The sequence below is a fragment of the Saccostrea echinata genome, unplaced genomic scaffold (genome assembly GCF_033153115.1).
Source record: "Saccostrea echinata isolate AGI-Se365-2 ecotype Australia unplaced genomic scaffold, CSIRO_AGI_Sech_v1 ptg000003l, whole genome shotgun sequence".
NCBI classification, from domain to species: Eukaryota; Metazoa; Mollusca; class Bivalvia; order Ostreida; family Ostreidae; genus Saccostrea; species Saccostrea echinata.
The window spans coordinates 14,966,497-14,991,611 of NW_026889752.1; the positions used below are offsets into that span (position 1 = coordinate 14,966,497).

At 32.4% G+C, this 25,115-nt stretch overlaps 1 protein-coding gene across 1 annotated transcript in view; it reads right to left on the reverse strand.

Annotated features, from left to right (window-relative positions):
* The window catches only part of LOC133178607 (DNA mismatch repair protein Msh2-like), a 337,373-nt gene that overhangs the window by 222,861 nt on the left and 89,397 nt on the right, over positions 1–25,115 (reverse strand). Inside the window, exon 4 of the mRNA XM_061313340.1 lies at positions 6,266–6,380. Coding sequence (XP_061169324.1) covers positions 6,266–6,380 — 115 coding nt within the window. The remainder of the gene's footprint in view (positions 1–6,265; positions 6,381–25,115) is intronic.

Here is a 25,115-nt window from a genome sequence, read left to right on the forward strand (position 1 = left end):
TGCGTGATCAGTAAGAAAACCTTGTATACTATACACAGGATGCACAGACCAGTCCGACTCTGGCTTCTCCAGATTCATTATTTCACATGTATGTAAAAGGAAATAATGAATGAAGGAAGAAAGTAATTTTTTTTAAAGTACATATAAATATATTAGATTATTAGATCACTATTTTAATAACTATTACAAAGGTGTGCATTATTTTAATACTGTGTGAAATTGTGGTTTTGCTTTTGAAATGCAGTCTCAACCACTCTTATAATGATTATTGCAATAGTGAATGTTATATTAAAATGACAGTACGGCGCATCTCATCAAAAAACTGACTTGACAAAATTTTCCGCCATGATTTGGAATTTTTTTGCAACTCATAAATGTATAAACTTTCAGAAAATTACAACTTTTACAATGAAATAATTTTGATTATTTCATTAAAATTAATAATTATTTATGGGACGTAAATATATACATCGCAACGTGTTTGGGGTTCCACATTCCATGCTATGCAAGCATGCATAGTTTTCATAAAGAAAACAGCATGGTAAGAGAAGGAAGCCCTTAGAGCCTGCTACATTGACAAAGTCGACCAAAAAGAAAAAGAAACTGAAAATAAAGCTTGAAAAAGCAACTTTCCTGAATAAAATTTAGTTTGGGGATTAATATAATTGTTGGATGAGGAAGAAAAGGGAACTCGATGACACTCACGCAGGCTCGCGAAGGTTCTACACCGGCGACAGGTTTGTTGACACTTGCTTTTCCATCGCTTTAAAAAAAAAATAATCAGTGTTAACTCAACATAAAAATACACCTATGACTTAAAAACATTGTTGCCATTTGAAGTGCTAATTTTTTTAACTGTGCAGAAAAATATTTTGTTTGACATTTTGCCGCGATAACGTACGATTTGGTGGTTTTTCCTTTCTCGGACCCCAATACACCAAACGTCAACATTTGTACTTTTAATTCTGTAAAATTCGTCAGAACGCAGACTAAAATCTCTAGGGTTATTTTTTTTATATTATTTTATCAAAAAGTTATGATTATTTGCTTTTGAGAATTGCTTTCACCTCATATTCAATATAATTGTAATTTCTACAGTGTAGGCCGGCATGTGGCATTTTAGAATTCACGTGGTACAAATAAACAGATCTAAGATTGCTCCAGTTCGTATGACCCTTGATTTTCCGGCAGATTCTAATTACGTTAATTTTGTATGAGGAGAGAATATATATGTTTCTCAAACTGCTTACATCAACTTTATATCTTATTTCTTAATGACATACTGGGTAAATTTGAACGAAAAAGCACACGTTTTGCAGCCGTACTGCTGCTTTAATAGTGGTTGCAACCTGGTTTTGCTTTTGAAATGCAGTCTAACCATTATTGATATAATTATTGCATTAGTGAACATTATTTCAATAGTGGTTCTTAACCAGTGTTGGTTTTGAAATGCACTTTAAACCACTATTGAAATAATTATTTCAACAGTGGGCGTTATTTCAATAGTGGTTGCAACACTGCCAGTTTGATTAGGATATTTTAGCAGTTAACAAGGGCATTCAGAATTTCTTGTGGCTTTATTAAATAAAATAATTTCATTTAAAAACAAACAAACAAAATGGCGACGACGATCATAAAACGAACTGGCGATCATGATGATGGTAAAGCTACCTATCGAGTATTACACACAAAACGGCTTTAAAATAAATTTGATGACTTAAAAAACATTATTACGGGAATTTTTGGTGTTTTTATGAACTAACTTAGTAATTATTAATTTCCTTTTTTGATCACGTGACTCTTATGAAGTCTACGATTGGTCAACAACGAAGTGAGGCTTTTTTCAGAGACAATTTGAAAATTGGTGGGATGGAAATGCCAAGAACAAAAATGAGATACAGAAGTCGGTAAGACTATATTTATATTTAAATTTCGATGTTGTTAGCAAGAAATGCATTTTACCACTTTAGATGTTTGTTTATTGTTGTTCGACATTCCTCTTGAGAATTTTTCACTCATATGGAGACGCCACCACTTGCCGATGGAGAGCTGCAAACTTTGACCTATACTCGGCACTCAGGGCCATTGAGCAGTGAGGGATATTTTTTCAAGCCAGCACCTACTGCGACACGGGACCTCGGTTTATACGGTCTCATCCGAAGGACCGGTCTCCACGTCCCACAGTGGGATTCGAACCCGCGATGTAAGGATTAACTCCTTACTCCGCGACTCTAGAGTGAACGCTCTAACCACTGTGCCACGCCGGCGACTTTACCACTTTAGAAGTGTATACAGTGGAGAATTTCAATGTAGATTTTACGTAATTGTGGACATTTGTGTCTTCAATTTCTGGTTTGTTTTGATCAGTATGACGATATATATAAACTTAAGTTAACATACTGAAACATGCTTTTTCTCTGGCTCAATGTAACATGAATCATTTAGTTCTTGACATATTCAATTCTTCAAATATTTCCGTATAATTCATGCAATAGGTTTATAATACAGTCAGCACTGGTCAGTATCTGGGAACATTTACTGTAGCCTAGCTAAGTCTTGGCATGATAAAAAAAAAATACATTTCAAATCTACTGAATTTTGTAAGATTAAAGTTTATAAAAGTAATGGATTTTTGTTAAACATGTTAAAAGGGAGGATAGTGTGTGTGTGGTGGTTGGTGGTGGTGGTGGTGGGGGGGGGGTTTGAAGGGGTAGTAATAAACATGTGGTTGATTAAACAAGCAAAAAGTGTCAGCATTTACATGTATCTGAAAAATTTAAAGTTGAACTGGATAGTTATACTGATCATCTTTCCAGGGTGAAAAGAACTTAAAAGGGGGGGGGGGGGTGGCTATATAAACATAATATTGAGACACATGATCATTTTTCTATTTGTTAGGAATTTAAACAGGGATATCAAACTCACTTTACAATTTTTCAAAATCACTGTCAGGTTTAAAAACAAGAGGCCCATGGGCCACATCGCTCACCTGAGCACATTGGCTAGGAAAAAAAGCAAAAATCAGTTCAGTTTTGAAAAGTTAACGGGGGAGAGAGGGGGGATGGGGGATTTTAAACTACCTAACAATGCTTTCATATCAATATAACAAATGACTTTGCTGTTCTTGAGCAGCAGATTTTTTCCCATATATTCATTTTTAAAAATTTGATCCCCCATTGTGGCCCCACCCTACCCCTGGGGGCGCTCATTTCAATAAATTTCTTTTTATACTACCCAACGATGCTTCCATATCAATTTGACTAATCATGGCTTTTCTGTTCTTGAGAGAAAGATTTTTTCCTATATATTCCTCTGTAATCTTTGATCAACCATTGTGGCCCCACCTTACCTCCGGGGGTAATGATTTGAAAAAACTTGAATCTACACTACCTGAGGATGCTTCCATACAAATATGACCAATCATGTCTTTGCTTATCTTGAGAAGAAGATTTTTAAAGTTTTTTTCTATATACTCTTATGAAAAACTTTGACCCCCCCCATTGTGGCCCCACCCTACCCCCAGGGGTCATGATTTGAACAAGCTTGAATCTACACTACCTGAGGATGCTTCCGTATAAATATGACCAATCATGGCTTTGCTGTTCTTAAGGACAAGATTTTTAAAGATATGTTCCTATATATTTCTATGTAAAACTTTGACCCCTCCATTGTGGCCCCACCCTACCCTGGGGGTCATGATTTGAACAAACTTGAATCTACACTACCTGAGGATGTTTCCACATAAGTTTCATCTTTCCTGGCCCAGTGGTTCTTGAGAAGATTTTTAAATGATGCCATTATTTTTTCACTAATTCCTAACTAGAACTGTCCAAAAGGGACAAATACCCCCCACTGGGTTTTTCAGAGAAAGTACCAAATCACTAATGTTTTCTAGATGTGAGAGGTGTTCACAATTTCCTTAAACATTTACAGTGAAAATTTAATTACTCATTATATTTTTTTATATGTCCGTCTTAAGACGGGACGTATTATGTTATAGCGTTCATGTCCGTCTGTCCGTCTGTTAGCTTTTTCATGTCCGGCTCATAACTTTAATACTATTAGGCCTAGAATTATCAAACTTTGTCAGCTGATACATCTAGGGTAGAAGGTGCGTCGCACATTAAAACCAGGATGCTCTGACCTTTAATAAAGACGCTATGGCCAAATATGGAAAAATCATAACTAGAAAACCATTAGACTTCAAATCAAAAAACTATGTCTTTTAACCTTTAAATTACACAATCCCAAAAGATGTCAGAGTATTGCAGTATCTTTATTAAAAAAGTGTTAAATCAAGAAAATACTAGTCTTATTTTTTTCATTATGTTCTTTACAGCAATCTGTAATAAGAAAAATTCCACCTCTCCCATGGGTGTAATGATCAGGCACTGGTCAAGGAAAATTTTGATAGCAGAAAATTGCATGTCAAATTAAAGATAAATTAATGAGTTTAGTGTGAGGAGATAACTGGTAGAGCATCTCTGATCAAGCAGGTGTTATCTACATCTCTTGGGAAAAGGGCAAAAGGAATCAATCTCTTAATTAATTGCTTGTGTTGTAATATATAGGTTTAAATAGTAAGGCCATGCGGTAGCACGGCACTCTAAGCTCGCTAGGATTTATAGATTAGTATGGCTGATAGTGATGCAATGGAGTGCAATGAATTTGGGCTTTTCAGTTATATTAGTTAATGTGTTATGGTTATGTGTTAACAGTATATAATTGAATAAAAGCACAAGTGAACAGCGTTCCTACTTCACGTGTGTTGAGTTTTATTCATTCAGCACTTCAATGATTTATATTCAAACGAACGACATTAAGGATTCTGTATCAATTAAAGTGAAGTGAGGGAGAATTTAATGTTTGTTATCTTCATCTTTTTCATCATCGTATTCTCCAATGTGTCTCATCTGAAAGCGACTCAATGTTCTGAAATTTTTTTTATTTATGGAGTTAAATAGTGAAGGATCAACTTCAGGAAAAGCACCTCCACCCTTCTAGGTACTATGTGCCTAAAGATGAATAGACAGACTTGTATGTTTAGACAATTTAAGTGTCACTGGATAAACTTAATTTTAATTTTTTATAGCTTGCTTTCTGCAAAAGGCTAGTATGTATGTATTGAAACTAAAATAGAGCTTTGATCTTTTCATTCATTATGTATGTGTTTTTTTTCATATATTGAAAATAAAAAATAAATATTTTTCAGCACACAGTCATGCTTTTACACCACAGTATGTGTTCACAAATTGAAAACTACTCAGAATCTCTCTCAGATAACAAAGACATGAACATTTGTTGTGAATGCTGGATCTTTTTCCATAGTACATGTATTTAAGTTTATTTGAATTTTTATGCATTCAGTAAGACTGGTTTTCTTGTGAGATTGGACAATGAACCAATCTTAGTGCGTAACTTTTATGGTCTTTGACAATGGTAATGTAAAGGAACTTAACATGTTCCTGGTCATGTTCTATCCAAGTTCCTTGTATGAGAAAATAAATTTTAAGCATGGTCCACAGTTCAAGAAAAATAATTTTATGGGTGGTACCCCTGAAATTTTCTGGAGTCCTGGGATAGCAGGGTTCGACACTAACGTTAGTCCGTTAGTCTCAGACTAATACATTTTCATTTGGACTAATAAAATATGTGGCTAATTAGTCCAAATGGACCAATAAAAATTTCTGAAAAACAATATGAATAAATTACCGATGTCCGATTCTCGACAACTTTTACTGGAAAACCCCGCGTGTATCTTTAGATTTCTAGCTTTTGGGGGGTAGTTACGCAAAGCCAGGTCAATTCAGCGCTAAATTTTTCCAACTGATCGATATGAAGTATAAAGTTTTAGCGATCATGATTTAGTATGACACTTTTAAGAAAGATGTTGGACGTTTTGGATGTAATGTAAAGACAAAAAAATCCAAAAAAACAAAAAAACAAAAAAAAACCCGAGATCGGGAAAACGATCGTACTTGCTGATTGCGAGATTTAAATGAATCTGTGGAATAATATATTTCACGTAAATACTCTGTTTATTTCAAAAAATGATACGCATATTAATTGTCACATTAAATTAATGTTAAAAACATTGATGTTTCTTTTTTTTGACGGACTAATAAAATTGCGTGCGGACTAGTAAAAGTAAAGAAGCACTAGTCCGGCTGGACTAAAGCCTTAAAAAGTTAGTGTCAAACCCTGGATAGGGTATATTTTTTACCCAAATAGCCCTCAGTAGTATTTAAATTGCAAACAACACTACCTTGTAATTCTTCATCAAATCCTGGCTTGATAACAAACTCATGATTTTCTACTTGCTGAAGATCCATTGTTTCTTCCACCATTTCTTGAAATTTACAAAAATCCATCAAGATCTCCTAAAAATAAAAGAACTTAAATCAAAATGGTACTGTGAGCAAGCTCACAAAAATAATACCCCAAAGCCATCTTTAAAAATAATTTTTTTTTTTGCCCTCTCCTGATTCAGGAGGAAAAAATTGGGTCAGTAGTTAGGCAACAAAATTTTTTTTGCCCCAAGAAGTTTTATTTTTACAAGAATGCTGAATTTTTCTAAATTTATTGAAATTCAAGGTATTAATAAAATTTAAATACAGGTGACTCTCTATCTCTCGAAGTTCAAGGGACCGTAAGAAAAGTTTGAGAGATCGAGGGGTTCGAGAGATAGAAAGTGAATAAAATCCGTGATTTTCAGTTCCAATTATCATTGTTCTTCCATTATAGAATCTGATACTGAAAGTTTATAATGATAATGTCATTACACATTTTCATTCATATTTTACAGGTAATTCACTTGATTTCAACAACAATGATTGTATTTTTAATAAATAAAATGATTTCTTTATGTTTCAATATTTATTTGTTCTCCTTTCATGATTACATGAAACCTGAATAGCAGTTGTCAATGTGGCTATTCCCCGGGCAGGCTTGATCGGGTCCTTCAACAGATTGCTCATAATCGGTATTCAATACTTGAGATATGATTTCTTGCGCAATGTTTGCCATCTGGGATTGTGTAGATTCTTATTACAGTTCATAATTGATGGAAAATTATTGACGTGTCTCTAAATTATTTTCTCAAAATTATCGTCTCGCTGTCAAGTCAAAATAAGTTGTGAAGCGAATTGTTTATAATTTACCAATTAATTATATCAACACTTGCAAGACTCACAGGTGTAGTGTCATCTATGTAAGCACCCAATTAACACATCCATGCCAACCCCTGGTGTTAACTGTCATCCAGGTAAGTCCAAGCTGCATTAATTTTAGGCTTGGTTGGCGTGTATACATGCACAATCAAAACTTTGAGAGATAGAGAGTAAAAAACCATGAAATATGTATAATGGGACCCAGGTCTTGGTTCAAGAGATAGACAACTTCTAGAGATCGGAAGTTTGAGAGTAAATTTGCTTAGTTATATAGAGAGAAAATATGGGACCGGAGGTCGAGAACTTTGAGAGATTGGAGTTCAAGCCATCAAGAGTCACCTGTAGTTGTTGACTGGATGAGAAAAATCCAGAATTGAGAAAAAAAAAAAATTTATTTCCTGGATGTAAAAAAAAAGTTTCAAGGCAGAACACTTTAGTTACATGGTCAGAAGAGGGAAAACAGATAATTTTTTAAGATATCGGCCCAACTGCATTTTTCTTTTTTTTTTTTTTTTTAAAAAAAAAGCATTCTACTTTTTGTTTATCTTAAAACTAACATTGAACTTGTCAAATCATCCATGGTTCAAGAAAATTACTCTAATGTACTCTATTTCTCTTTCTAGAGTACTCATGTTTTTGTACATCTTTTATTCTTAATTTGTTGCATGAATTATCCCTCAGGGCAAACACAAGTTATGTTTTTGAGTAAATGAAGTTAACTATGTATCCTGTTATTTTTGATAATACATATATATATAATTTTTTGTTGCTATGTTACAATGCAAAATGTAATAAAAATGCAAAATGTAATAAACAGGGGTTATTACATTTTGCATCAAAATCAACGCAGAATGTAATAACACAAAATGTAGTAACTTAAGAAACTTTTTATATTTTGCGTTATTTCATTTTGCGTTGATGTCAATGCAAAATTTAAAAAAAAAAAGCATATTGTAATAAGATATTTTTTGAATTATTTGGATTATTATATTTTTTGTTATTATATTTTGCTTCGATACTAAGCAAAACGCAACAATGTTAAATGTAACAAGAGGCCCATGGGCCTTGAATCGCTCTTCTGATAAACTGTACAACCTATCACTTCTATCTGAAGCCTCTAAGTATCCTGTATATTTAGATAAACCCTTGAAATTCCAATTCACACTCTTAGAACCCAAGATGATTCTAAACCAATTAATACCTAAATTATTTTTTAAAATTATAACCATAAAATTTTATATGTAGGTCAAAGTGACCAACTTTTCAGTTGTACTCCAAGGACCCAAGATGCATCAACTGACAAAGTTTGATGATTCTAAGCCAATTAGTACCTGAAATATTTAATTAAAGCCATAAAAAATGAGTGCACTTTAGAGTGTCATTTGGAGCCTTTTCGGCCACCCATTTTAAGCCTTGAATTAGACTATATTGCTAATTTAATCTATGATTATTGTGCATACATATGCTTTTGATATTCATATTCGAATATTTTGTTAAACACATTGCTATAATTCCACACAATGTCATTGAAAAGAACATGTATAAGCCTTAAATTCCGGAAATTTGAACTGGACCACTTTGGAATTTAAGGTACCCGCAAATGGGCGGAGATATTTAAATCGCATGGAAGTGGAATGTAAACATTTGCACATTATTTCAAGGATGAATTAAAATGGAGGAGAGAGAGAGAGAGAGAGAGAGAGAGAGAGAGAGAGATTGTGTAGTTTCATGATTCACACAAAGAAATGATTCATGGCCATACATACATGTATTGATCATTTTCATGATTCGTATCCATATGTTTGCTGCCTAGCACCGAATCTAGTATGTATTAAAAATTCCCCCTCCTTTTTTTACTTTAGCGTTATCATTTTTCGTTTATATGCTGAATGCTTTTCAATTCAAAGAATGAATGTATGTTTTAAGAAAAATTCACATTTATTTGACTTCGATGTCACACTACATTTTGTAAATCACTGTAAATGTAGTACGTAGTAATACAAACATGTGTAGTGAAACAATTAAAGTATAACTGCATGTAGTACTCGCTGTGATACATATTTTATTATATGCATGTATAGATTAATAACATTCAGAAATGAAATATGAAATTTTAATTAAAAATTTGAGTTGCTAGGTTATTATGAAAATTCCAAGAAATACAAACTATCTGTAATTTAAATTAACATTTCATTGACGGAACAAGTATGTTTGATATTAAAAACCATGGTCAACAAAAATTCTACAACATTACTATATCACTTGCTTATGTCTTCAATATCTGTTTCATTTCGGGAATCCAAATATTGTCAGGTATGATACACAGGCACCTGACGTTACTTATTTCTTTTTTATATAAAAAAATATATATATACTCCCTACCTAATAATTCATTAGGTAGGGGTTTATTTGTAGATGCTTGCAGACCATAATACGGAAGGCGACATGAGCTAGCACAGCTACCTACTAATTGTGCACCTGATTTGCACTGGCAATACAGATACGGAACCAGGAATTTCATAGCGAGGGGTGCAGTAGAAGGCAAGGGGTCTGGGGGCTGCATCGAAGCCCCTAGCAGTTACAGGGCAAAGCCCTGGTGGGGGTCCAGGGGCGAAGCCCCCGGAAACTGACGATTTCTAACAAATAAGAGGTGTTTTTTCCCTTGATTTTAGGACAATACAAACAAAATATAAAAATAAATTCAAACGGGGGGGGGGGGGGGGGGGGCATGCTCGGCTCTGAATCCGCCTTTACAATACCAGAATTTCCTTCAAAATACCAAACGAAAACCACAATTTAGTGAAAGAAGACAAGGTAAACTTTAAGACCCTTATAAAATTTTCGCAAAAATTCTTTAATATTTTGAAGTTGCACGCGGTGAGATTTGTAATCAATTTGTAATGCAAGTATTATATTTGTATTATAATACTTTCCTGTACACACGCTTATACATGTCTTATTTGTTAATAGACTTTAGGTATTTCTACGTGTTTCCCTCGCAATCTCTTTCTCTCTCAACAATGGAAAACAAGGTTCTATTAGCAGTATCTGTTATCGTATTATGCACTGCATTAAAACTGAAAAGACCATCAAAATGGAAACAGCGGCGGAATACTTGTAAATGTATTTGGAGCACATAATCCATCGCTAGATGAGGTGCAAAGAGAAGACACCAGAAGTTATAAAAACTTCTTTATGAAAAATGCATTCAAATGCAGCATTTGAGCAACCTTTACAATCACATGTAGTTACTCCTTTTGATCTCCTTCCCATAAAACATAATTTTACTGCTAAAGTCGACCATTATTTACCATGTGCTTTTTTTGTTATGATAAAAATAGGATGACCCCAATGTGAGTACTTTTGATTGGTTTAAAAATGAAAGGTAAGTTAAGACTTGTATTAAGAAATAGAGTATTGTCCTATTTTCAATACAGTTTCATAAGATTCGAAAAATTCTATGATTCACTGTATTTAAAGTCTATACATAGTAAGATTTTGTACTTATTACATATCCGTGTGTACAGTCCTGAAGTCGATTGACAGACACAAAGAAAGCATATCGAACAGTGGAATGTCACGTGAGTAAAGTGATTATAATATCAAACGGGTCAAAATAGGCTGACACTTGATGACTTGTTAATTTAGTAGCTAACTTGACCGTAGTTTGGAGAATTTTTCAAAAAATTACATATGAGCCATAAATTTTCCAACATTGCCCTTTGGATATCTATAAGTTTAGATCAAAATACACATTCTGTGCAAATGAGATGAATGGACAAGTTGCGGCTCGATGTAAACAATGTCATTGAAAACTGGTATGCAAATGAATAACAATAGAAATGGTACAAAACTGCTAGACCCCCGTTGCAAAAACCAGTGTCGCTCGGCATTATTTTACATTTCCATATGATTTAATATATCAAACCCTACTCTTATGATATTGTTTAATAATTCTGATTCAAAAAGTTTATAAATTTCGGAAATTTATTTTTGGCAAAGCACCGAACCAAACTCTCATAGCTTAAGTGCACTGATCCTTTTCAAAAATAGGTCACGGTGACCTACTTTTCAGTTGTTAGTTAAGCCTAATTAATACCTAAAATATTTAATTAAAGCCATAAATTTTCAAAAGTAGGTCATGGTGACCTACTTTTCAGTCAACCTTAGCTCCGAGGACCCAAGATGCATCAACTGACAAATTTTGACAATTCTAAGCCCAAAAATGTTAAATACAGCCATAATATTTAAAAAGTAGGTCACAATGACCTACTTTTCAGCTGTCATACTCCAAGGACCCAAGATGCATAAACTGACAGAGTTTGATGATTCTAAGCCAACTAGTACCCAAAATATTTAATTTAAGCCATAAATTTTCAAAGGTAGGTCACGGTGACCTACTTTTCAGTTGTTGTACTCTGAGGACCCAAGATACATCAACTGATAAAGTTTGATGATTCTAAGCCAATTAGTACCTGAAAATATTTAATTAAAGCCATAAATTTTCAAAAGTAGGTCATGGTGACCTACTTTTTAGTCAACCTACTCCAAAGACCAAAGATGCATCAACTAACAAAGTCTGATGATTCTAAGCCAATTAGTACCTGAAATATTTAAATAAAGCCATCAATTTTTAAAAGTAGGTCATGGTGACCTACTTTTCAGTCGACCTACTCCGAAGACCCAAGATGCATCAACTGACAAAGTTTAACGATTCTAAGCCAATTAGTACCTGATATATTTAAATAAAGCCATAAATTTTTAAAAGTAGGTCACGGTGACCTCCTTTTCAGTCAACCTACTCCGAAGACCCAAGATGCATCAACTTACAAAGTTTAATGATTCTAAGCCAATTAGTATCTGAAATATTTATCTAAAGCCATAAATTTTCAAAAGTAGGTTAAGGTGACCTACTTTTCAGTCGACTTACTCCCAAGACCCAAGATGCATCAACTGACAAAGTTTGATGATTCTAAGCCAAACAGTACCTGAAATATTTAATTATAGTCATATAAATTGAAAAGTAGGTCACGGTGACCTACTTTTCAGTTGACCTTTTTTGAGGACCCAAGATGCATCAACTTACAAAGTTTTATGATCATAGGCCTTAAAATGTCCAAATTATGCCTCTAAAATGCCTTGAAATCAAATGCCTGCAAAGTTCAAAAAGTAGGTCACTGTGACCTACTTTTTAATAAATATGTTTTATGGCCCCATGATGCATCATCTTACAAGTTTTAATGATTCTAAACCTCTCGGTATTCGAATTAATGACCTTAATTGATTTGAAAAAAATGAGCCATAAAGTTCAAAAAGTAGGTCAAGGTGACCTACTTTTTAGTTGACATACTTTGTTGACCCAAGATCCATCAACTGACAAACTTTGATGATTACAGGCCTTAAATTGTTCAAAATATGCCTCAAAATCATTTTGAAAAAGAATGGCCACAAAATTTAAAAGTAGGTCACCGTGAACTACTTTTGAGTCGACGTGATATGAGGTCCTTAGATGCATCAACTGAAAAGATTTGATGATCCTAGTCCTTAGAGTAAGCAAAATATCAACAGTTTTATAAAATGTAATTTTTGGTCAACTTTGAAGTGATCTTGAGACCACGCCTTTGCCCCAGAGTAAATCCCCGTGCAAATTTTAATCTACAACATATCCTCATCCTTTTGTGTAAGTTTGGTGATAATCTGCCTAGTGGTTCTTGAGATTTTTTAGCAACCAGTACTTTTGTTTCTATTTTCCTAATTATCTCCCCTTGTTTAAGGGTCACAACCCTAGTTTTAGTATAAAAGGGAGCCCTTGGGCCAAGGATACCCTGTGGCAAATTTGACAATAATTGGCCAAGGGGTTCTTCGCAGCTATGTTAAGGCTGTCCGAAGGCTCTATATGCATTAGATATATACTATTTTATTTTGAGCTATGTTTTGATCTTAGTTTGTAATCTATGTATACAAACATAGTTAAGTTGTAAAGAGAGTTGAATAAGGTATTATAAAGAAGCCTTTTTTGGGAGGTCACATGACTGTGTTGATCACGTGACGGACACTTATAAATTTTCTTAAATGTTGCACAAAAATCGCATCGGCACAAGTGAAAAACAAAATTATTGTGAACGGCTTGTTACATAAATCAATTAAACGTATTCTTGGGTATATATAAAGTGCTGGGGACAAGTCTGAATTTTATTTCTTAAGAAAATATTTCACGAGAAATTCAACTTACCCACATACAAGGGGTCATTTTCCACTATTCATCGCAATTTATTAGGGATGGCAACGAATATTCGAACATTCGGTGTTTTTCAGGTTTCATAAAAAGAAGTACTGTGATTAATAAATTTTGGTTAGAACATGCTGGAATTATCTCTGTTTAATTTACTAGCGATCAATTTCGATCGCCTGATTTCTTTCACTACTTTCTTATCTTATAGATCTACTAAATTACATGTATTTTGTTTTGAGTAAGGTGTTAATGAATTGTACAATAATGCTTTATGTATAATACAAAACATACTTTCATAGTTTTCATAAGTTAAATACGATTGGATCTAGAATAGAGGACAACAAAATGAAAACTTTTTTCGAATGTCTAAAAAGTGAAGAGTATACATACTTATCTAAACAAATTTAATTGATCATTAAATGAATGTCCGACATAGAATTAGTCTGTAATTAATATTGTAAAGGGCTCAATTTCAGAATGAATGTGTAAATTACTTGATTATATCGGGTTGTACGAAATCCTGCGTTTTATATTCATTATCGGTAAATTAGTTAATTACCTGGGAAAATTGTCTATGGAAATATTTGATTATATTTTAAAAACATTGTATCAAAGATTATAATCATATCTCCTATTAGGCAGATAATTGTAATTTATTACATGTGTTGAAATCTGAACAGTATATTGTTACGACTATCTTGCCTTTGGTAAGACGACTGGTTCCTCAGTTGGAACTACTATATTTACACGTTTCATTTGTTAAAATTATACCTTTCTACATTTAAATCAATTATATTTATTTCAAATATTGACAAATATCAAATGGAATTTTAGTTTATTGGAAAATCAAAGGGTAAAATACCAAAATTTAAAAAAATTCAATGGATAAAAACTAACATAAAAACTTTAGGGGTACATCATGGATATAATATCGATACTTGTGCAATATGGTTGGAAAAAATAGAAAAAATTATGAACAGTTTGCATGTCTGGAAAACTAGAAACCTTACATTTAAAGGGAAAACTTTGATAATAAAGAATTTGATAATTCCAATTATTGGTTATGAAATAGAAATGAGAGGAATACCAGATATTTATGCCAAACAAATAAACGACATTATTTGGTCTTTTATTTGGGATAATAAATTGAATAAAATAGACAGAAACGTGTGCTGCTTAAGCAAGCATGAAGGAGGAATGAATATGACAAATATATTTAATTTTATAAAAAGTAAACAAATAAAAACAATTTATAAAATTATGCATTCAAAGTTAGAAACATGGAATGCAATTGGTAAATACTGGTTACAGAGTAAAGATATGCATCCAAATCAAGAATATTACTTATGCACTTGTTCGGATTTATCTCAAATTTCCTTAAATAAAATGTCTAGTTTTTATAAAAAAGCACTTATCGCATATAGCGAATTTCAGTCAAAATTTGAGCCAGAGAGTCGGGAAGAAATACTCAATCTCTCTCTGTTCGGTAATAAACTTATACAATTTAATGGGAAAGCCCTATATGTTGAGTCATTTATTAAAAGTGGTTTTTTAAAAATTAAAGACATTTGGAATGATGAGAAAAACTGTTTTAAATACAATGACACTATTTTTAATGAATTATTAGACAAAAGATGCTGGATTTTTGAATATAGTAAAATAAAAGCAGCCATTCCTAAATCTTTTTATCAAATAATGAAAAGAAACAACTTAATATCCAACAACGAAACAAAACTCCCTTATAAATTGAATAATAATTTACTCATTCAAAGAGGTGCTAATAAAGTGGTAAATAATGACGATCTCAAGTTAAAAAACATAGAAAAAATATTAAACAAGAAAAAAATTCCAAAAAGTCAAGAAAAATGGGAAAAAATATATCAAAATAACATACAGTGGAATTTAGTTTGGGAGAGTATTTCAAGAGTAAAAGTAAAAAATAAAATTCAAGAATTCCAGTGGAAAAGTGTGCATAATATATTGTATACTGAGGATAAATTAAGTAAAATCGGACTTTCTAATGGTTTATGCAACTTGTGTAAAAACCATAGGGAAAATCAACAACACCTCTTTTTTCATTGCACAAAAGTTAAACCAACACTTAAGTTAGTAGAAGACATAATTAAAAATGTGTTACAACTGAAGAATTTTTTATCAGTTGATGAGCAAACAATAATATTAGGGTACTTGAAGGAACCGCAAATTCCAAGAACTTTTGTTAATACCTTAATATATATTTATAAATGGGTCATATGGAAAACAAGAAATAAAGTTAAATATGAGAATCTAAAAGTAAATGACTCAAGTATTAAAACTGCTTTTAAAAATGAAATGAAATCAAATTTCCTATTACAATCACATGATTTTACGAATTTTCAGGAGAAAATGAATCATATTTTTCAAAATCCTATGTATTTTTAATACTAGTAAAAGTCAATATCTGCAGACACACTTACTACACTAGTTACTGTTTAGGTTACTTTAATTTGCTTGTGTCATTTTTTTTCACACACAATAGTAATTGGAAACTTTATGATTAAAATAATTTTAGTATGAATGTTAAGTTCATTGTTTTTCCCAGTAAAATGTAATGTGAAAAAATTATACATATATTCAGAAAATTTGTTTTGCTTTTTGTTTTTCTTCCTCTTTTTTTTCTAAAGTATTGTTTTTGTTGAGCATTATAACATAAAAAGACCCGTATTGGAGGGTGACCTGGCCCTCGATACTAGTTACAGCGGGAATGATGGACTCATTTTCTTTTTTTTTTAATTAGAAATTCCCACTGTAACAAGGGTCATGTTTGAATATGTGTATGTGATATTACTATTGTTATAAAAAAAAAATTTTAAACAATCAATTACATGTGCATAAAATTTCCTTTTTTCCAAATGTTTCTTCATTTTCTGAGGTTTATGTATCTCTTACTGTGTATTGTGCATATATACATATATGGTTTATACAGATGTTGGTGGCATTATTAATAATTTATTCCTTATTGAATATAGTAGTATTAACAGTTGAATTGGTGTAATGGAAGAGTAATACGCCCTGTGTACTAAACAATGTTAATTAACGTATCATTTTAGATTGATATTATTTATCAGTTGATTAAGTGTATTGTCATATTATCTTGGAACTGTCTGTGTATATTATATAATATTATACAAATGAATATACATTTAATAAAAAAAAAAAAAAAAAAAAAAAAAAAAAAAAAAAAAAAAAAAAAAAAAAAATTTAAAAAAGAGAATGTTGCTTATTTTACAAAAAAGCAATGGTTTTACTCCAAGAAATCTGTCAAAGGAGTAAAAATTTCCCCGTGTTTGCATAAATTGTGAATAAAATTCATTTTCTCTGAAAAAAAAAAAGAAAAAAAAAAGATTATAATCATATCTCCTATTAGGCAGATAATTGTAATTTATTACATGTGTTGAAATCTGAACAGTATATTGTTACGACTATCTTGCCTTTGGTAAGACGACTGGTTCCTCAGTTGGAACTACTATATTTACACGTTTCATTTGTTAAAATTATACCTTTCTACATTTAAATCAATTATATTTATTTCAAATATTGACAAATATCAAATGGAATTTTATTGTACACCTACAAAAGTCTGTATACAATTTTACTTTCAATATAAGTATACCTACGCTAAACCTTTCATGAAAGTAGGATGATGCATATTTAAAATAAAACAGATTTTATTTATTTTATCAAATATTCGAATATATTCGAATACTTTCAATGAATATTCGAATATGAATTATTGACAAAATTGACATCCCTACAATTTATACAAAATGGAATAAATTACATACAATCCCCCAGCAAAATTCAGTAAGAAGATATTTCTCTAGTAGATTCACACAGAGTATCTTCAATTAATCCTTATTATTCACTTGTGCCAATCTAATATATATAAGATTTATAAATTCTAACTCTGCCTACGGACGTGTAAGAGGGAGCATTTCACATTCTTTTTTGTAATTGTTTGAATACGTACATGTCAGACAAGAAAACATAGGTAATCAAAGATTACGAAGGCTATCTATAAGTAAGGCAAATCTCACATCATATTTTTTCTAGTTAGTGTTCATCCCAAGATCAATATCCATACAAGTTTGGTTTAAGAAGGACTTATAGATACTTGGAAATAGACCTGCTCAAAAAAACTTCTAACCTGTTTAGTAATCAAGAAAATTTTGGACAGTTCCAACATCCAAAGCAAGTCTGGAAGTTTTCATCCTTAGATGTACCATCCAAGCTGTTTAATCATAACATGCCATAATATTATATAGCTACTCCAAAAACATTACTCTGGTCACCCATCTGGAAAATGTAGGTCAGATTCAGAATCCAAAACAAGTCTGAAAGTGTCCATCCTAAGATACATCATCCATGCTAATTTGATTAAAATATGGCTAAAATTCACTCATCTGGAAAATCTAGGTCAGATTCAGCATCCGAAGCAAGTGTGGTAGTGTCCATCCCTAGATACATCATCCATGCAAGTTTGGTCCAGGTAGGGCTTATAGTTACTTGGGAATAGACCTGCTCCAAATATAGGTCAGATCCAGCATCCGAAGCAAGTGTGGTAGTGTCAATCCCTAGATGCATCATCCATGCAACTTTGGTTCAGGTAGGGCTTATAGTTACTTGGGAATGGACCTGCTCCAAAAACTTTAACCTGGTCCCTCATCTGGAAATTCTAGGTCAGATCCAGCATCCGAAGCAAGTGTGGTAGTGTCCATCCCTAGATGCATCATCCATGCAAGTTTGGTCCAGGTAGGGCTTGTAGTTACTTGGGAATGGACTTGCTCCTAAAACTTCAACTTGGGACGCCGACACTAACGCCAACGCCGGGGGTATAGCATAAGCTCATCTCGACTTCGTCGAGGTGAGCTAAAAAGGAATAACGATATTACACTGCAAATATTCACCATCATAATAGCATATTGAAGCTTAAAACAACAATCCAGACACATGAATTAAACATCAATGTAAAAAAAATTCTACATGTGATGTGAAAGGTATGTAAAAGTTATGACACTTTCCCCGTCATGTCTGCTCAAATTTGCAGTGACTTGACGTCATATCTAAATACCGTATTTGGCTGAATATAATATGCACTTTTTTCCCAAAATTATTTTCTGTGAGAAAGGGGTGCGTATTTTACACCACTATGGGATTTTGATAGGTTTTTCTTTCAGGTGAAACACGGCTATCATACGCACATACCGTAGTATTACCTAGAGATTTATGCAATTTCTTGCTGTTTATCGCCGTATATAAAACTTCGGAAAGTTATTGTTGGAATGTAGGCTTGTTAAAAATGCTATTATTTATAACCTTTTGATAGTTAAATTAAATTTAAAAGCAAGTTAAAATTAATTTGAGCTGCTTGTTCGTCGTCTCCGTGTAGGCCGCCATTAACGATGTTATTTATAGATGTCACACATTCCTTTGCCATGTGCTTCCGTAATCATAGTAGACATGTACCTAATCTGTCAGACACCCGGTCAAAAATGTAATGTCATTTTTTAATGAAATACAATAAAATAAAATTTATTTCAGGTTTTAAATAACTCAGTGAAAATTCATTTCAACATAAACACCCCTCTATACGTCCCAATGAATGGAAGCCAATGTTGTGAACACGTGCGCTTGTCACTTGATAATTACCCCTCAACACCCCTCCAGGCAATTAAATTGTTTACCGACTCCAAAGCATTGGTTTTACACTTAGAGCACTGATTATTTACTGCCCTTATTAATGGCTTTGATTATTTTCTTTGTTACAAATCGGGGGTTGGTTTATGATCTTTCGTATGTATAAGCCTGTGTTGATTACGACACGTTAAACAGTTAAATGCTTGTTAAATGTAATTTTACTTTATCTTATATTGGCCTCGTGTTAAAATGATTGAGAGTTAAAAAAGGAAATATGAAGTATGTTGAAACTTAAGTGTTATTTACTCATGCTCTGTAGAAAATAAGATATCCACGAAGATTACCTTAATGTATGAAGACATGTATCCCACCTTTGTACATCATTTTTCACAGCTTTGGAGGTGTGTTGATAACTACACTTTACACGCTTGTTAAATTTTGATTTTATTTTTATAACATCAGCTATTTATTTAATAATTAATTTCAAGTTCAAAAGAAGAAAATCGTAGTCTGTGAATACTTTGATGTTGCAATATCGCTTGCCCTGTTAAATTTACATAATTTTCAACATGATTACTTTAAAATAAAAATAAATATGACAACTGTTAAACTTGCAACAAAATCTCATGCTTTGTTGAAATCAAATTATTTCCACAAAGAATAGTTAGAATATCTTTCAATATCACCGTATGCTAAAAAAATTAATAATAAACTCTGTTAATACTTTAATGCAACATTATCTCGTGCTTTGTTAAAATAAATAATTTCCTCCAGATTGCCGCGATATGGAAAGTCAAGATTAAGAAATAAAAACGCATTTGAATAAAATATCGTGTTCTGTAAATTTTCGGCACTTTATCTCTGCGCCCATTTTTCATAGCAAATTATCTCGATTTTCAAAAGTTCAGAACACTGCTTGGTAAGATTTTCTGCTGCGTATAATACAACCGAACTGCATTTTTACCCCAGTTTCAGGCTCAAAAAGGGGGGTGCCTATTTTACACCAATGCGTATTATATTCAGCCAAATACGGTAGTTCTGAGAAGTAACTTCCTCTGGTACACTGTGACATTCTTCGGACAGCCTTATCCTAGCTGCGTTGAGTTATGGCCCATATTCTAAAAAGTTTAGGCACACCGCACAAATGGCCATAGCGTTAGCTCTTTGAGCCTTTGGCTCAGAAGAGCTAAAAACACACTTTTTGGTCAGTTAGGTTGAGAATAATTTTCACACCAATGATTAACCATCACGATAGCTCAGTCAGTGGAGTGCTCATTCCATGATTGAAAGGTCGTGTCATCAAATAGGTCATGTGTTTGAATCACAGCCGTGACTGATTTAAGTTGATAAAAAAAATATTCCTTCCTGTTCCTTTGCCAAGTGCATGGCACTTTGAAGTGAAAGTTGTGGGTCCTTCGGATGAGACCTTAAAAACCGAGGTCTGGTGTCACGGTAGGCATTGGCATGATAAAGAACCCTCACTACTCAATGGTACTGAGTGCAGAGTATAAGAGAGTCAAAATTTGAATTCCAAGCCCTTCACTCATATACTGTGATGTTTCTCTATAAGTGAAAAATTCTCAAACTGGACGTAAAACTTGACATACAATCAATCAATTATATTATATGTATGATTACTGTACAGCAAGTTAAAATCCCGGTCGGAAAAAGATTGCGATTTGTTTAATTTTCAGGAAATCATGGTTGTTTGAATTCACGGAAAGGAAGAATTAAACAAAACTTTTTTTCAGCACTACAAGTATTTTCCTTACGTATTGTGTCCAATCTGAACCCAATTAAACAGAATGAAAGACCATACTGATCCCGATTAGAAGACAAAATGTTCTACGATTTACACTGTTACGCACTCAGATAATTTTTCTTTCTTTCTCTTATTTTTTTTCTTTCCTTTTTATTAAATATTTTTGAAATACATATGAGTCTATACTCAAGTGATTTTTTGCTAGTCGTATCCAAACCTATACATAATCATGTTAAAAAAAAAGAAGAAAAAAAAGAAGCCCTTTGGCAGGTGTTCATTTATAGGTATGTGTTGAGTAGAGTAGTGTATTTACTGTAAAGTAGTATATTTACTGCAGTATTTTTAAATCCCCTTGAATCTAAATCAGTTGTCACTACCGCTAGTCAAAATGTTGAACTGTTAATAAAATTGATTTCATGTGTAACAGTTTTGTCTTTACTACGTAAGTGCCTTTATTAAAGATAATAAGACTGAGTGATACGCAAGGGTGAAATCTGATAAAACATGTTTTATAGGTAATTACATCGCACCTCTACTGAGTGGCAGTAGTTAGTCATAGACGGTTATTTATCAATTAAGCTTTAAAAACACCAACAACTGCGTGTTAGTGATTGATATGTACACCCACATAATAAGGAAGACAGTCTATATATCAGCTATATTAACTACTGTTTTTATATTTGCAAGGCAACACAGAGAGTTAACGAATCTAATCAAATATATTGGTAATATTTCAATTTATCCTTATCAATTTTTGAAGAATTATTCACTGTATGTTGAATTTGTGGAACTTTTATTTCCGTGAATATAGCGAATATTAACTCTATGAGTTTATTTCCTGCTGTACAGTATATATAATTGCTTTATTATTAGCTGTTTCCTGATCTACAAAATAATAAAAGTTCCATTTCAAGGGATCAAATATAATGTGCCGATTTCCTGGCTTTCAGAGATGACAATTTTTGTTAATTTTTTTTATTTATTTATTTTTTTTTGAAATGCAAAAGGACATGCCCACGTATTTTGTTTATGTATTTTTGAGTAACTAGAATTTGATTTGCCAATTATATCATTGATTAAGTTCCACCGTTTTAAATCATCTGTGTTCAGTACATGTACCATGAGTATTCAGTGGATATTCAATTTTATGTTAGGAGCAAAATGCAATACAATGCAAAAATTAACTAGGAAACAAAAACTCAAAATTCTATGAGACAAAGCTTTCTTTATGCATATACAAAGTAAAATTATAAAAAGGACCTTAAAAGCATTTCATACTGCTAACTGACACATCCACTTCGGCTACCTAATACCTAATTTATATTTTATAAATGTTAAAGATATGTTTAAATCAATTTTATGATGTTTTGCGTTGAACACTATACAAAAAATATTATTGTTTTGTGTTGTTACATTTTTATTTTATTAATTTTGCATTGCCCTCAACACAAAATGTAATAACTCAAAATGCAATAATCTGAAAACATCTGTTATAACATTTTGAGTTATTACATTCTGCATTGATTTCAACACAAAATGTAATAACAACTACAAATATGTCCATAGGACATGAATGCCCCACTGAGGGTATATTAGTAATGCAACATGAAAATTTGTATTAGTGTATGAAATTTTATGAGAATATCTTGAATAGTTTCTTTAAAATGAAATCTAAAAAATTGGATATAGATGATAAATTCTCACAAAATTATATCCTAATGGTTTCTTTAAAACTAAGCAAAATGCAAATTTAAGAAAAGTGAGGTCAAGGTCACAGGAAAGTTCAACATCAAACATTTTTGATGCAGTTGAATAGTTCTCATACATACGTATCAGCATATTAAGTTTGATAAAAATATTTTGAATGGTTTATTTAAAACTGAGCTAAACACTAATTTAAAATAAATGAAGTTAAGGTAAAAAAATGGTGATGCAGTTGAAAAGCTTACATCAGTATGTATTAGCATATGAAGTTTGATAAATATATTATGAATGGTTTCTTTAAAACTGAGTTAAACACAAATTGATAAAAGTGAGGTCAAGGTCAAATGAAGGGTCAACGTAAAAAATGTTGATGCAGTTTAATTGCTTACATCAGTATATATCAGCATATGAAGTTTGACACTAATTTGAGAAAAGTGAGGTCAAAGTGAAAGGAAAGGTCAAGGTCAAGAAATGGTAATGCATTGAATAGGTCTCATCAGTATGTATCAGCATATGAAGTTTGCTAACACTATCCTGAATGGTGTCTTTAAAACTGAGCTAAACACTAATTTAAGAAAAGTGAGGTCAAGGTGAAAGGAAGTTGATGCAGTTGAATAGCTCTTATCAGTATGTATCAACATATGAAGTTTGATAAAAATACCTTGAATGGTTTCTTCAAAACTGAGCTAAACACTAATTTTAGAAAAGTGAGGTCAAGATGAAAGGAAAGGTCAAGGTAAAAAAAATTGGTGATGCAGTTGAATAGCTCTCACCAGCATGTATCAGCATATGAAGTTTGATAAAATTATCTTGAATGGTTTCTTTAAAACTGAGCTAAACACTAATTTAGGAAAAGTGAGGTCAAGGTCAAAGAAAAGGTCAAGGTCAAAAAATGTTGATGCAGTTGCATAGCTCTCATTAATATCTATCAGCATATGAAGTTTGATGAAAATATCTTGGATAGTTTTTTGAAAATGAGCTTTAAGCTGAGCTAAATGCAAAGCGCGACAGAAGGACAGACAGCAGGACGGAAGATGGACATGACAAACACTATATTCCCTGGCCATATTCATGGCGGGGCATAAAAATGTAATAATAGCAATTTATTACATTTTGTTTTGTACTTACATTTTGCATTCTAACATTGCTATAATTTCCCACTTTGGTCCTCTATTAAGCCCACACAACTCCAGAGTCGAACAAATTTAAATATCCATTATTTAGTATCATTTCACTTATTTTATAAATGCATGCTAGTTTTTTTATGATGTGATGAAAGTAACCAAAAACAATCTAGAAACATAGGTAATCAGAGATTACAGACCTCACCTTAATGAATGTTGTCTTTAAGTAAGGCAAAGTCCCACACTAAACTAATAATCTAGTAGTGTGCATCCCTAGATGCAACATTTATGAAATTTGGTCTGATAGTTCCTACTTGCAGTTACTTGGAATAAATTTACCTAACAAGAGGCCCATGGACTTGAATTGCTCTTCTGATAAACTGTACAACCTATCACTTCTATTTGCAGCCTCTAAGTATCCTGTATATTTAGATAAGCCCTTGAAATTCCAAAGGTAGGTTATTATGAGCTACATTTTAGATGAAACACTCCGAGAACCCAAGATGATAAAATATTTTTAAAATTATAGCCATAAAATTTCAAAAGAAGGTCACTTTGACCTACTTTTCAGATGACATACATTTGAGGACCCAAGATGTATCAACTGACAAAGTTCGATGATTCTAAGCCAATAATTACCTGACATATTTAAATAAAGCCATAAAATTTCAAAAGTAGGTCATGGTGACCTACTTTTCAGTTGACTTACTGTGAAGACCCAAGATGCATCAACTGACAAAGTTTGATGATACTAAGCCAATTAGTACCCGAAATATTTAATTATAGTCATATAAATTGAAAAGTAGGTCAAGGTGACCTACTTTTCAGTCGACTAACTCTGTGGACCCAAGATGCATAAACTGACAAAGTCTGATGATTCTAAAGTGGTACCTGAAATATTTAATTAAAGCCATAAATTTTCAACAGTAGGTCATGGTGACCTACTTTTCAGTGGACTTACTCCAAAGACCCAAGATGCATGAACTTACAAAGTTTGATGATTCTAAGCCAATTAGTACCCACAATATTTAATTAAAACCATAAATTTTTAAAAGTAGGGCAAAGTGACCTACTTTTTAGTCGACCTACTCCAAAGACCCAAGATGCATCAACTGACAAAGTTTGATGATTCTACGCAATTAATACCTGAAACATTTAATTTAGTCATTAAAATTGAAAAGTAGGTCACGGTGACCTACTTTTCAGTTGACCTTTTTTGAGGACCCAAGATGCATCAACTAACAAAGTTTTATGATCATAGGCCCTAAAATGTCCAAATTATGCCTCTAAAATGCTTTGAAATCGAATGCCTGCAAAGTTCAAAAAGTAGGTCACTGTGACCTACTTTTTAATAAATATGTTTTATGGCCCCATGATGCATCATCTTACAAGATTTAATGATTCTAAACCTCTCAGTATTCGAATTAATGACCTTAATTGTTTTTGAA